This window comes from Mastomys coucha, unplaced genomic scaffold, assembly GCF_008632895.1.
Source record: "Mastomys coucha isolate ucsf_1 unplaced genomic scaffold, UCSF_Mcou_1 pScaffold5, whole genome shotgun sequence".
Lineage (NCBI taxonomy): Eukaryota > Metazoa > Chordata > Mammalia > Rodentia > Muridae > Mastomys > Mastomys coucha.
The window spans coordinates 73,925,452-73,940,149 of NW_022196911.1; the positions used below are offsets into that span (position 1 = coordinate 73,925,452).

The window sequence follows — 14,698 nt, forward strand, 5'->3', positions numbered from 1 at the left end:
TTAAAAAAAAAAAAAAAACCAAACAAACTTGATCTTAGAACTTCTTATGAAAAAACCTAATTACAAGAAACTAAGATATCTGAAATACAGGCTGGGGGGCTGGTTTGATGGTTCCGCAGGCAGCAGTGTCTGTCATGCAAGCCTGATAGCCTCCACCAGATCACCAAGCTCACATAAAGATGCAAGAACTGATCCACAAAGCTATCCTTAGGTTTTCACATACAGGCGTGCTCACACCTACAAAACAAGTCTCCAGCACTTAGCAGGCAGAAGTAGAACTTTAAGATAGAGGCAAGCATGGGCACCACAGAGACCCTGCTGCAAACAGACGAGAGAACCATGAGATCTTCTCATAGAAAACTCAACCTGGTCTTGAAAAAGTGCATTCAAAGACCTAGCCAGGAGCCTGGTGTGATGGCGAATCCCTTTAATCCCTGCACTCAGGCAGAAGCAGGCAGGCGTCTGAGTCCAGGCCAGCCTGGTCTATAGAGTGAGGAGTGATCAGGAGCAAAGGGTAGGACTGACTGACTCCCTGGGGAGATAGTTGGCTGAGGTGCAGGAGAAGAGCCTTCTCTGTAGTGAGCTAGGCAGCAACAGAGCAGGTCCATCCCACCAGGGAGAGGAAGGGGGATGTGAAGAAAGCATGACAATCTTCAAAGACTGTGGGAATCTTGAGTGGAAACAGAAAACTGGGGGGACTACCTCATAGCCCGGGAAAAAGATGACCGTGGCCTACAATACAGAACACAAAGAAGGGATCTAAATATGTAGAGGATCAGGATTAAACCCCAAGAGAATCCACTATGTAGACATTAATCTAGAAAAGAAGACTGAGGCAGGGCTGGAAGGATGGCTCAGTAGTTAAAGCACTGGCTGCAGAGTTACAACCACATGGTGGCTCACAACCATCTCTGTAACAAAGCAAAAAGCAAACAAACAAACCCCTCCAAACCAACATCAGGTGCAGTGGTAGATGCCTACAGTCCCAGCTACTTGGAGGCTAAGGTACTGCTTGGATCCAGGACTTATGGACAGTGTGCTAGGGTTCAGTATTAATTTGATCAGTATGATTATATTTTTAACTTTAACCTTTGGGGAATGAGGAACTATCAGTATGCCTAAAGAGAAGTAAGGTAGCCCAGGTTTGGGAAAAAAACTGATGCAGACCCTCCCCCCAAAGGCCAATCAGAGATGACTCAGCCAGCAAAGCTAACTGTACACAACCATGCACACAGAATGACTACACAAAGATGTAATAATTTTTATAAAGACTAAAAAGGAGCAGCTAGCTCAACAGAGAAAAATCCAAGAGCAAAGCACTAGCAACTGTACTGACTATTCCAGAGACTCAGAAATGAAAACAGAGTATCCATTGGATTTGGCAACATAGTAGCTTCTGGTGACCCTATCAAATGGTGAGCAGTCCCAGAGGAGTCAGATCAGCATTGACTAAAGGCTCTGGGAAAGATAAGAAAGTCGGGCTGGAGAGATGGCTCAGTGGTTAAGAGCATGAGTGCTCTTCCAGAGGTCCTGAGTTCAATTCCCAGCAAACCATATGGAGGCTCACGGTCATCTATAGTGGAATCCAATCACCCCCTTCTGGTGTGTCTGACAGCAACAGTATACTTACATTTGTATAAATAAATAAAATCATTAAAAAAAAAAGAAAAAAAGGAAAGAGGATGAAAACTTAAAAATTAGGGCAATGAAGCTATGCTTAGTAGCAGCAGCACATGTTTATACGTCTAGCACTGGGGAGGATAAGGCGGAGTGAGAGTCCTAGGCCAGTCAGCTTGACTACCTGTCAAGAAAGATAATGGCTGGAGTGGCCTTTCAGAGAGATTAGAATATAATTTTGTTTTTGCTTGAGCTTTTTTGTTTTGTTTTATTTTTTGTTTTTTTTTCTTTTTCTTTTTTCTTTTTTTTTTTTTAAACGTAGGATTTGGTGACTGATATTGGGAAATCATCTTGAGGAAGCAAGTGATCATACCCAACCTAGATGGTGATGACATCTGTTAGGAACAAGAATATTGCTGGATGGTGGTGGCACAAACCTTTAGTCCCCAGTACTCAGGAAGCAGAGTGGGGCAGATCTCTGTGAGTTCAGGGACAACTAGGAAGAGTGATTCTGTCTTCAGAAACCAAAAAAGAACTGGAGGGGGAATATAAACTTTGATTGGATTTCAGTACTGTTCTACTTTCTGGTGTGATTAATCACTTGGTAAGATTAAGTTTATTGCGAGAGTATTAATACTTTACCAATCTAATCTAACAGCCACACAAGCTAACCAGATAAAATAAGCTTGTAGTGGTGGGATACTAGGCATGGAGAGAGGCTCTAAATTCATGGTTGAAGACAGAGCTATTTTTCTTTGAGACAGGGTCTACAAATGCAACCAAAGCTTAAATTCCAGATGGCTCAGCTTCTCAATTTTTGCTACAATTGTTTTGTAACTAAAACACTGAAGACTTACAAACTGTCAGTGTTCAACAAAGGAACTAAACTTTTTCTCCTAAAAATTAATTCAACAACTTCCACACATTGTAGCACATTTCACTGCTGGGGAGGGGGCCCAAGTTCCTCCCCTTCCCGCAGGTTTACAGGCAGTTAACGGTTGCTAGGGGGGAGGGGCTCATCACGAGATCCCACCAACACTAAGAATCTATAGTAATTCATGGTTGCTGGGGGAGGGGGACATTTTCTTTAGGGTTATAGCGCAGGCTTCTCTGAGTAATTCTTCACCCATGTTCTTGTGAATCACCGTAAATTAACTAATTAAGGCATACACACACACACACACACAAAATAATGAAAGTAATGGGGGACCAGTGCGAATGGAGTGAAGTGGGATGAAAAAACAAATTACCCTATTATCGTTGTATTAGGGTGACTTTTTATGTTAAGTATTATAGGAGAACTGCCTGCCTCCTAAAGGAAAACAGGTATCAATTCTTTCTGTAACGAAGGGAAACTGCTTTTCTTAGATACTTGAGTACCTGATGCCAAACAAGAATACACATTTCTGATTTAACAACCAACTCTAATATTTATGATATGTCTTTGGCAAGTGTTCGAGGAAATGAATTATGCAAGATGGAAGGCTCCAGGTACTTATATATAAACTCGCATCTTTAGAAAGTATTAAGGGACTTGCCCATATGTGGAAAAGAAATAAGTATAGCCGGGCGGTGGTGGCACACGCCTTTAATCCCAGCACTTGGGAGGCAGAGACAGGTGGATTTCTGAGTTCGAGGCCAGCCTGGTCTACAAAGTGAGTTCCAGGACAGCCAGGGCTACACAGAGAAACCCTGTCTCGAAAATCTAAAAAAGAAAAAAAAAAAAGTATAATTACTCAACATTGTGAAAAGAGCTAACATTCAGTACAGTACAGCAGCCTCATGGCTGAACCATCGAAAGCTCAGCAGGATCCAAACGCCGGGACTAATTAATCCGATCACCTGCTGCCAAGTAAAGAAACCCTTAGGTCTCTTCTAGTCTCAATTTTTTCGCCTGGCCCAGATTCCAGACGCCGCGGAGAAGATAGGATCCCAGAAAGCCTGTTGATTCAAGAGGCAACCCCAGGTCACAGGTTCCGGGTGGTACCGCGTGGAGAAAGGGCTGGAGACTCCGAGCAATCACCGCACTTGCTTGTCCTGGCAGATCAGGGAAGGCCAGGGCCCCCTTCCTTCCCACAGTGGGCACCCCAGAGCCCTTCCCTTACGGGACCAGGCCCCAGGAGTCCGGCTCGCCACCTGCGCACACACACACACACGCAACACACTCTCCAGGCCGAGCCTTACCTGCTTGAAGGCCGCTGTTTCTCCGCTGCGCTAAGCCCCCACGGAAGAAAATGGAGTCGCTGATCCGAGACTGCAAAAGGTTAGTCCGGACCCCACCGCAAGGGCCGTCCGCAGCCGCCGCCGCCGCCACCACCGTCGCCGATGCTGCGTTAACGTACTACGTCACCTCCGGCTCCCTGTCACTGGGAGTGGGAGGGTCATTTCCTGCTCTCTTTTCCCCTCCCGGGGGCCTAGGGCTTTGGTTCCGAGTCCGCGAACGCAGACTGAAGATACATAAGGAACGCAGCCGCCGCAGAGCATCCAGAACAAAGCGGGGTCCCGAAGGCCACCCGGGCCAGCGTGTTCCTTAAACCGCTCTAGCCAAAGGAACCATAAAGATTCAGGTTAAGGAGTATTCACTTCCATCTTGGCGTAGTTCTACCCTCGGCTTCCGGTTCCGGGGACGGGCCTAGTTTTCTTGGATGATTAGGGCTCTCGGATCTAGGATGGCTGTCTTGTCGCTTCTGTTGTTGGGTGGTTTGTGGAGCGCTGTGGGAGCGTCCAACATGGCTGTCGTTACTTGCGGCTCCGTGGTGAAGCTACTCAATACACGCCACAATGTCCGACTGCACTCTCACGACGTGCGCTATGGGTCAGGTACAGAGGGGGACCAACCGGGTTCGGGTGGGCTGCTAGGCCCCGTGAGCCTAGAAGGGGCGGGGCCTCGGATTCTGAGGGCGTGGTCTTGGAAAGTTAGACGTCCTCTAGGTTCTCGAAAAGGACGACTAGTTTTTACGGAAACTTAGTCCTAATGTTAGTTTCTGTTTGATGAGCTATGTGCCAAACGTATTACATATATACTTTCCAGTTTTAAGATTGTATTGAGGATAGATACTAAAGTTATTTTCTTAGGTGAATAAACAGACTCAGATAATTGCTGAAAGTCTTACAGCTAGTGAATGATGGGGGCAGGGTTTAATCCAAATCTGTGCAGGTTCAAAACCTTTCAGATTCCATGGACTGCCACTATTTTGTGCTGGAGAGAGAGGGACATTTAGAGCAAGACAACATACGATGAGTCTCAGTCTGATTACAGTCCTTTGTTGTCTTACACTTCTTTTTAGCTCATACCTTTTGGCACTTTGACTTAGCAACAACTTCCTTGTAAAGAATTTAAGTGTTGACAGGCATTGCAGAGCAAAGTCTGCTTTTTCTCTCATGCAATTAAAATACTCAGTTATTTGTGGGCTCAATTCATTTGGTGTAGTTTTGTTTTTGTTTTTGTTTTTTTTTTTTGGTTTTTCCAGGCAGAGTTTCTCTGTATAGCCCTGGCTGTCCTGGAACTCATTCTGTAGACCAGGCTGACCTCGAACTCAGAAATTCGCCACCTCTGCCTCCCAGGTGCTGGGATTAAAGGCATGTGCCACCACCGCCCGGCCTGGCATAGATTTAAAGAGCTCTTTTGGTGTGTCTAGTCTTGTCCTAGACACAGGAAATACAGTAGTGAATCAAATGATAAAATAAGATTAATGGGCAGGCGTGGTGGCCTCTATCTGTAATCATAGCACTGAAGCAGGATGATTGTGACTTCAAGATCAGCCTAGCCTATGTAGTGGGAGCTGTCCCAAAACAACAACAGAAGTTCAAAGACTGGGTAATTACTTCAGTGTTAGAGGTTTTTGTTTGTTTGTTTGGTTGGTTGGTTGGAGACAGGGTTTTTCTGTGTAGCTCTGGCTGTCCTGGAACTCACTCTGTAGACCAGGCTGGCCTCGAACTCAGAAATCCGCCTGCCTCTGCCTCCCAGGTGCTGGGACTAAAGGCGTGCCCGGCTAGTGTTAGAGTATTCACCAAGCATACTGAAAGGCCCTGGCTTCTGCCCCTACACTTCGGAGAATAAAAGTAATGAAGAGATGTACTTGTGATATAACGTGAGTGACTGATGATACTATTTGCAATAAAGGAAGTGACCTCCTAAGATGGTTAGTCTGTTCATAACGCTCAGGACCTGTTATACCAGTTTAGTCCAGGGAGTGTGCAGTCTTTACATTTCTAGCCACCTCATTCAGTAAACACCTACTTAGGCTTACTACATCTTAATTTCATGTTTCCTGTTAAAATGGAGTTAAAGTTAAAAGTAAAATGTTAAAATGGGCCGGGCGGTGGTAGCACACGCCTTTAGTCCCAGCACTTGGGAGGCAGAGACAGGCAGATTTCTGAGTTCAAGGCCAGCCTGGTCTACAGAGTGAGTTCCAGGACAGCCAGAGCTATACAGAGAAACCCTGTCTTGAAAAAAAAAAAAAAAACAAACAGCAACAAAATGTCTCTTTAAATGTATAGAACAAGAGTAAACGCTGACTGAGGTGAAAGGCATTAGCAAGAAGTGAGGAGGAGGAGCTGAGTCAGGTGTCTCAGAAGCAGGTAGAGCTCCGTGAGTTCTAGGCCAGCCTAGTTAGTCTCTATCTAGGGAATTCCAGGCCTATCAAGGCTGCCTAGGTCAGACCCTGTCTTAGAATATAAAATTGAAAAAAAACAAAGATTAAAAGATACAACAATGACATGGGCTGAGTGGAATCAAGTCTGAGAGAGGAGCTGATTGCCTGGGCCATTCACCAGATCATTAGTTCAAAGCCTGGGATTTTGTTACTTGGTTAATACAGGCAAGGGCATTCATTGGAAGTGAAAGGCCATCGAGGAGGGAAAGTATCTCTGGAGTAAGTAGCCTGGAAGAATTTTGACAGAAAATAGAATGGAAAAGATGCCCTTTGGACATGATATGTTGGAATATAAGTGTTCTAGAAGCAGGTTACCTGGTTAAGGTTCAGCCCAGTCATAGCTCCATGACTTTGGGTATATTGTTCACCCTTCATGCCACTCCAGTATAAAGTGGGGACAGTAACAGTAGCTATCTGAGAATAAAATGCCTTAGTTATGTAAGAATGAATATTCAAGTAAAGCAGGAGGCCTTTAGTCTTACTATTCCAGAGGCAGAGAGAGGCAGGATCTCTGAGGATAGCCACTCTACCTAGTGAATTTCAGGCCAGCCAGCGCTACACAGTGAGACACAGTCTCAACAAACAAAAATCCAAATTAGCGGTTGGGTGGTGGTGGGCCATGCCTTTAATCCCAGCATTTAGGAGGCTGAGGCAGGCAGATGGATCTCTTTGAGTTTGAGGCGAGCCTAGTATACAGAGCAACTTCCAAGACATCCAGGGCTACACAGAAAAACCCTGTCTGAAGAAAAAAATAAAAAATCGAAATCATTCAAAGAACTTGGATTAGCCCTGTTGGGGGATGGTTTTGTGCATTGTATATTCAGATGCTAATTTCTATGCTCTGACATCTGGTTGCTGTCCTGGAGTTGGCCTGGTTAAGCATTTCCAGTTTCAATGTTATGTAAAAATTGTTTTCCATCATCTCTGATTGGTTAGTAAAGAGCTGATTCAACCAATAACTGGGCAGAGGAGAGGGTGAAGGCAGGACTCACCATCCCAGTCAGGTATCCCACAGAGGAGTGAGAAAGGGGTGGGATGGGGGTGGGGGACCGAAGAGAAGGAGGTATGAAGAGACCACGTGGAGGGACCAGGAGGAGTGGCCATGAGGGCGCACGTAGAGCAGAGTGAGGCTCAGATCACAGGTGAAGAACGACCACAAGGCTGGGAAGTAGCCCAGCTAGTGCAGTAGAATAGATGACTTTCTGCCCAGCTATAGGGCTCACAGCCTTTTAATAAGTTTATTAGTCCCCATGTCATTTATTCAGGAACCAAAGAGGACTAGAATGGACCAAGAAACACCCTGTCCTTATTTGGGAGCAAAATGGCCAGAGCAAATCCCCCCCCATGACTTTTACATTGCCCAATACTTGGTGATAGTACATCTTTTTTTTTTTTTTTTTTTTGGTTTTTCGAGACAGGGTTTCTCTGTATAGTCCTGGCTGTCCTGGAACTCACTCTGTAGACCAGGCTGGCCTCGAACTCAGAAATCCAGCTGCCTCTGCCTCCCAAGTGCTGGGACTAAAGGCGTGCGCCACCACCGCCCGGCGGTGACAGTACATCTTAAGAGCTACAGCTACATATTTTACTCAGTATTTTCAGCATACAGAATTATATTAGGTAAGGTATGGCTACAAATTTGTATGATCTAGGAATATTTTATTCTGGCTTTTTGAGACAAAGTCCTAACTGGCGTAAAACTTGCCAAAGGACAACTTGGAGCATGCTGTCTGTCTCCTACTGTGGATCTTCAGGACTGAACTCAAGTATAACATCAAATGCTTTTAACCACTGAGCCAAGTCACTGGCTCTTTTTATGCTTAAAAATTTTTTTTTTAATTAACTATATTTGTGTATGCGCTGGACATGGTGACACACACCATTTCCTGCAGCATTCAAGAGGTAGAGGTAGGCAGATCTCTGTAAGTTCAAGGCCAGCAGCTTGCTCTATGTATGAACTCTAGGACAACTGGGACTACATAGAGAGACCCTGTTTCAAAACCCACTTCACCTGTGATCAAGAAAATTTGTGTGTGTGTGTGTGTGTGTGTGTGTGTGTGTGTGTGTGCATGAGCTCTTTTGTTTTGTTTTTTTCAAGATGGTTTCTTAGGTAAGAGAGCCCTGGCTGTCTTGGAACTCACAGACAGTGAGTTCTGAAAATTGGTGTTTGGTTGTTAGGTTAGTGTGGCTAGTACTTTTTCCCACTAAGCCATCTCACTGGCCCCATTCTGTATTTTGGGGCATGATCTATCACGGGGACCTGGGGCTTACCAGTGTGGCTGATCAGTGAGCTCAAGGCTGGCTTGCGCTGCCTTCCCAGTACTGGGATTACAAACACTGTCCACAATGCCCATCTTTTTTTAATGTGTGTTCTGAAGGTGAAACTCAAGTGGTCAGGCCTGATAACCAGAAAACAGCTTGCAGGAATCATTCACTTTCTATGCTGTGGCTCTGGGGATGCACTTAGGCTGGGGCTTAGGTAGCTGTTGCCTTGACCCCTTGGGTATCTCACTTGTCCTTTCACACATTTAAGTGTATTCATCTACAGTACATAAACACATTGGATGTGTTTTCAATTTCAATGTTGTGGAAGTAAAATATTCCCAAACATGTATTTCCTGCCCTTCTTACCATTTGTGACACAGGGCACCTTCTTAACCCTGGAAGAGAAAGGAGTCAGGTTGAACTCCCTTGACCTTTTTTTTTTTTTATCAATTTAATTAGTTGTATTGTTAGCTATGGAAAGTTAGTGCAGAAAGGGAACAGAAAGCTCACAGTTTTACAAGACCCCATTCAGGGAAAAGAAAGTCTGGTATTTGCCCACAATATCCAGTGTCTTGGATACATTTCTGAGGAGGGGGGGTCTCATTCCTAGAGATGGTACGCCTAGCATAGGTACCTCTCGATCAGAGGAAGGTTAACTGATGAGCCTATGGGTGATCTCAGATGATCACAGAAGCCATGATTCATGGGGGAGGGGTCCCCCGTCTTGATAGGACCTCGGTGGGAGATCAGATCTTCATTGGCAGTCACAGCAACAGCTGCTGCAGTCCCTCTTCTCTGTGGTCTCACTACCTCACAGGATGGACCTCCAGCTACTCAGACATGGCCTTCTGGGATTGGGCACATTAGCTGTTACTCCTCTGATAACCTTTCTCTCAGTCCCAGAATCCCTGACAGGAGTAAGTAGCAGCTAAGTATCCAGTATCTTTAGAAGGCAGCTTTTTCATAGCTGATACCAAGTTCTCTGCATGCAACACTAGACCTAAAACCTGATTTTCTTCATACTCTGGCTGTTTGACATCTTGTCTCATGATTTTGCTGAACTCATCACAGCCACAGAGGATCAAATTCATATGCTTGTCCAAGGCCTTAAAGGTGCAATGAAGAATCACAGATGACTCTCTCACAGGACATATCTCATTCCATAGTCAATATGCTACAACTTGATGTTCTTGTGTTCTTAGTTCACAACAGCCAGTGTTTAAGAGTGAAATGTCGGGGGGCTGGAGAGATGACTCAGTGGTTAAGAGAGCACTGACTGCTCTTCCAAAGGTCCTGAGTTCAAATCCAGCAACCACATGGTGGCTCACAACCATCTGTAATGGGATCTGATGCTCTCTTCTGGTATGTCTGAAGACAGCTAAAGTATACTCATATACATAAAATAAATAAATTTTTTTTTTAAAGAGTGAAATGTCAAGATCCTTAATATCTAGCGATGATATAGATGGAGGTGTGATAGAGGGTTTTTTTTTGGAAGCCATGCAAGCTTGGCAGAAGCTTTACAAACAGCAGATGGGTCCTTGGTTGCTCCCATCAAGGCACAAGCAGCTTGTCAGGAAGTCAAGCATCTCCGGGTGTTGGGCATCTCCAGACTGCCTCTCCTCTCTGCCTTTCCTTTTTTTTTTTTTTTTTTTTTTTTTGCCTTCAGGTAGTGGGCAGCAGTCAGTGACAGGTGTGACCTCTGTGGATGACAGCAACAGTTACTGGAGGATACGGGGGAAGACAGCCACAGTGTGTGAAAGGGGAACCCCCATCAAATGCGGGCAGCCCATTAGGCTGACACACATCAACACGGGTCGAAACCTGCACAGCCACCATTTCACTTCACCTCTCTCTGGAAACCAGGTAAGGTGACGTGCTGTGGGCGTTCCTGCTCTGTCCTCCCTTGAGTTTCTGTCTGTTCTCTTGATTCCTTCCTTCCTTCCTCCCTCCCTTCCTTCCTCCCTCCCTTCCTCCCTCCCTTCCTTCCTTCCTCCCTTCCTTCCTTCCTCCCTTCCTCCCTTCCTTCCTCCCTCCCTTCCTTCCTTCTTCCCTCCCTCCCTTCCTTCCTTCCTCCCTTCTTTCCTTCCTTCCTTCCTCCCTCCCTTCCTTCCTTCTTCCCTCCCTCCCTCCCTTCCTCCCTCCCTTCCTTCCTCCCTCCCTTCCTTCCTTCCTTCTTCCCTCCCTTCCTTCCTTCCTTCCTCCCTTCCTCCCTCCCTTCCTTCCTCCCTCCCTTCCTTCCTTCCTTCCTCCCTCCCTCCCTTCCTCCCTTCCTTCCTCCCTCCCTTCCTTCCTTCCTTCCTCCCTTCCTCCCTCCCTTCCTTCCTCCCTTCCTTCCTTCCCTCCTATCTTCCTTTCTCCCTTCCTCCCTTCCTTCCTAAATATAAGACACTTCACAAACTTGTATGTCCTCCTTGAGCAGGGACCTACATCATCCCATTTTAGTAGATGTGCTGCTATAAGGAGCACATTAACCCTTTCCTTTCTAGGTAAGACATTCTCTTTTCTGCAGACTTGGAGAAATGACTCTGTCTCTTAAGAGTGAAGAAAATTGTTTCAGGTCAGAGTGGAGACTTTACATCTAAACCTAAGTGAGAAATAAGGAGGAAAGGTAGAATAGGATACATTAAAATGCCAGTAAGTTTGTACAAGAAAGAGTTTGCAGAGCTGGAAAGATGGCTCAGCAGTTAGGAGCACTGGCTGCTCTTCTAGAGGATCCAGGTTTAATTCCCACATGTAGTTCAGGATTGTAACTCCGGTTCCAGGGGATCGAACGCTCCCTTCTGGCCTCCTTGGACACCAGGCACTCTGTGATACAATAACATACTTGCAGGCAAATACTTGTATACATAAAAACAAAAAAATAAAATTACTGGTTTTTGTTTTATTTTTGAGACAAGGTCTCATTATGTAGTCAGTCACAGATGGTCTAGAGCAGTGGTTCTCAACTTCTGGGTCATGACCTCTTTCAAGGTGTCAAATGACCCTTTTACAGGGTCACCTAAGAACATTGGAACCACAGATTTTTACATTACAATATAAAACAGTAGCAAAGTTGCAGTTATAAAGTAGTAACAAAAATAATTTTCTGGATGTAGACCACTACACATACCAGGTTGGATTATGTTTATTTGAGAGAAGGTCTTATGTAGCCAGCATTGGCTTCACGTTCACTGTAACTCTGCTGGTCCTCAACTCTTGAGACTCTTGACTGTGTCTCCCAAGGTTTGTGCTGTGGTGGGGACCAAAGCCGGAGCTTCCTGAGTACTCAAGAAGCACTTTCCCCGCTGAGCCACCCGTGCAGCCCTTGACTGCGGTGTGTGTGCATGCATCTATATATTCGAGGCAACGTTTCACTGTACTAGCCTTGGACTCACTGTGCAGCTCCAGTTGGCCTGGAGCTCAAGGCATTCCTCCTGCCTCATCCTGTTAAGTTTTGAAAGTATAGGTGTACCTCATGATGCTTGAATTATTTTTTATCTTTATGTATTTGAGGTTTTTTTTTTGGTGGGGGGAGGTTCTTTGAGACAGGATTTCTCTGTGTAACAGAGAAATAGCCCTGACTGTCCTGGAACTCACTCTCACTCTGTAGACCAGGCTGGCCTCAAACTCAGAAATCCACCTGCTGGGATTAAAGGCATGCGCCACCACCGCGCTGCTGGTGTGGTGTTTGAGTGTTTTGCATAGCTATGCACTGTGTTGTTTGTGCTGTTCCCTTGGAGGCCAGAGGTGGGTGTCAGATCCCCTGGAGCTAGAGTTATAGATGGTTGTGAGGGCTGTGTGGGTGCTGGCTATCAGACCTGGGTCCTCTGGAGAGCAGCATGTGCTGTGAGTTGTTTTTTTAATTTTTAAATTTTCTGTATAAGATCCTATTACAGGTGGTTGTGGTTGCTGGGAATTGAACTCAGGAACCCTGGAAGAACACTGAGTGCTCTTAACCTCTGAGCCATCTCTCCAGCCCCATGCTCCGGGTTTTTGTTGGTTTTGTTTTATTTTTGCTTCATGTGCATTAGTGTTTTGCCTGTATGTATGTCTGTGAGGATGTCAGATCCCCTGAAAGAAGTATATGCTTATATTATCCCCTCCCCAGAAGTTAAAATAAGTGATGGGCTTGTTTAGAAGACTGAATGCAGTAGTGTGCACCCATAGTCTCGGCTACTTAACAAGAAGAACCCTTGAGCCCACATGGACTCTGCCGTCTTGGACAACTGAGCAAGACCATGTCTCTAACAACAGAAAATCAAGGACCACCAGCAAGATGGCTTAGTTGGTAAAGACACTTGTTGACCTGAGTTTGATCTTGTACCTACCATATGAAAGGAGAACCAACTCCATAAGTTGTCATGTGACCTCCGCATGCATGCCATGCCCTGTGTGCACCCACACTTAAGTAACGTTTAACACATATAACAGCTGGGCAGTGGTGGCGCACACCTTTAATCCCAGCACTTGGGCAGAGGCGGGTGGATTTCTGAGGCCAGCCTGGTCTACAGAGTGAGTTCCAGGACAGCCAGGGCTATACAGAGAAACCTGTCTGGAAAAACAAAAACAAAAAACAAAACAAAACAAAAAAAACATATGACATAGTATTAGTGTAAAACTCAGTGCTTGGGTCATAATCTGAGACAACTTATTCTCTCTTGTGCCCTTTGTATCTTTTTTTTTTTTTAAAGATTTATCTTATTTATTTTATATGTATGAATACACTGTAGTTGTACAGATGGCCATGAGCTATCATGTGTGTGGCTGCTGTTGATCTCAGGACCTCTGCTGGCCCCGCTCACTCCAGCTCTGCTCCATCCGGCATAATTTACTGCAGCTGTCTTCAGATACACCAGAAGAGGGCGTCCGATCTCATTACGGGTAGTTGTGAGCCACCATGTGGTTGCTGGGATCCGAACTCAGGACATTCAGAAGAACAGTCAGTGCTCTTACCTGGTGAGCCATCTCGCCAGCCCCCTTTGTATCTTTTTATTCCCGTACAGTTTATCTCATGTAGAAAAAAATGTTCAACAAGCTGGGTAGTATGGCACATGCCTTTAATCCCATCATTTAAGTGCCAAAGGCAGGCAGATCTCTGAGTCCAAGGCCAGCCAGGTGTACACGGCAAGTTCCAGGACAGCCTGGTCTACACAGAGAAACCCTGTCTCAAAACAACAGCACAAATATTTGTGCATTAATACTAGAAAGTCCCAGTTCTGTTTCTTTTGGATAACTTTATTTTCTTCTCACTGACTCCTTATTTATTTGGAGACAGGGTCTCTTCTAGTCTAGGATAGCCTCAAACTGCCTACATAGCTGGTTGATCTTGACCTCCTGGTCCTCCTATCTCCACTTCCCTAATGTTACGACTGTGGGTATGCTCTACCATTCTGGGCTCCATTCTTCCACTCTTCAGACCTGACCACCATATGTTAATGTTGCCATTTTTTGTCTTTTAGGAAGTGAGTGCCTTTGGTGAAGAAGGTGAAGGCGACTATCTGGATGACTGGACAGTGCTTTGTAATGGACCTTACTGGGTGAGAGATGGTGAAGTCAGGTTCAAACATTCTTCCACCGATGTACTGCTTTCTGTCACAGGAGAACAGTATGGTCGGCCCATAAGTGGACAAAAAGAGGTACATGGTATGGCCCAGCCAAGTCAGAACAACTACTGGAAGGCCATGGAAGGCATCTTCATGAAGCCCAGTGAGTTGCTGAGGGCAGAGGTCCATCATGCAGAACTGTGACTCTAAATCCTCTGAGCCACTGTCACCACACAGTGTTGTTTGTAGACATCTGCTGCTGCTTCATTGTGAGATTCCTGCTCAGGTCCTCTGAGCATGCTGCATTGGGACCAGCAGCCCTTCACACTTGAATTGGTTGCTCTCCAGGGTTTAGTCAGTTCTCAGGAGAGGACTCGTCTGTGAAGGCAGAGATATCTTCATTCATGCTGGTAAAAGAAATTGAGGAACTTGCCTGTCTTAGCTGGGAAGCTTAACTCTGCAGGAGCTTGGCATCATGGATTGTTAACTCATGGTTTTACCCATTTTGTCTTTCTCCAAAATGATGAATAAAAAAATAAAAATAAAAAGACTTTTATTCATTGTGTGATCATGTATTAAACAGGCTATTTCATGGTCTACCTGCTTAATTCTCGAGTCCTCAGACTTTCTTTTTTTTTT

General features: G+C 45.3%; 2 protein-coding genes across 2 annotated transcripts in view; one reads left to right on the top strand and one right to left on the bottom strand.

The window, feature by feature from the left end:
* Supt6h (SPT6 homolog, histone chaperone and transcription elongation factor) overlaps positions 1 to 3,977 on the bottom strand; it is a 39,196-nt gene extending 35,219 nt beyond the window's left edge. The window contains exon 1 of the mRNA XM_031350640.1: positions 3,802 to 3,977. The gene's annotated coding sequence lies outside the window, so the exon portion shown is untranslated. The remainder of the gene's footprint in view (positions 1 to 3,801) is intronic.
* Positions 3,978 to 4,002: 25 nt separating this feature from the next.
* On the top strand, positions 4,003 to 14,626 carry Sdf2 (stromal cell derived factor 2). Its single transcript, XM_031350643.1, has 3 exons — positions 4,003 to 4,437; positions 10,204 to 10,400; positions 13,976 to 14,626. The coding sequence occupies exons 1-3, from the start codon at positions 4,263 to 4,265 to the stop codon at positions 14,261 to 14,263; spliced, it is 660 nt and encodes a 219-aa protein (XP_031206503.1). The 5' UTR covers positions 4,003 to 4,262; the 3' UTR covers positions 14,264 to 14,626.
* Positions 14,627 to 14,698: the final 72 nt, after the last annotated feature.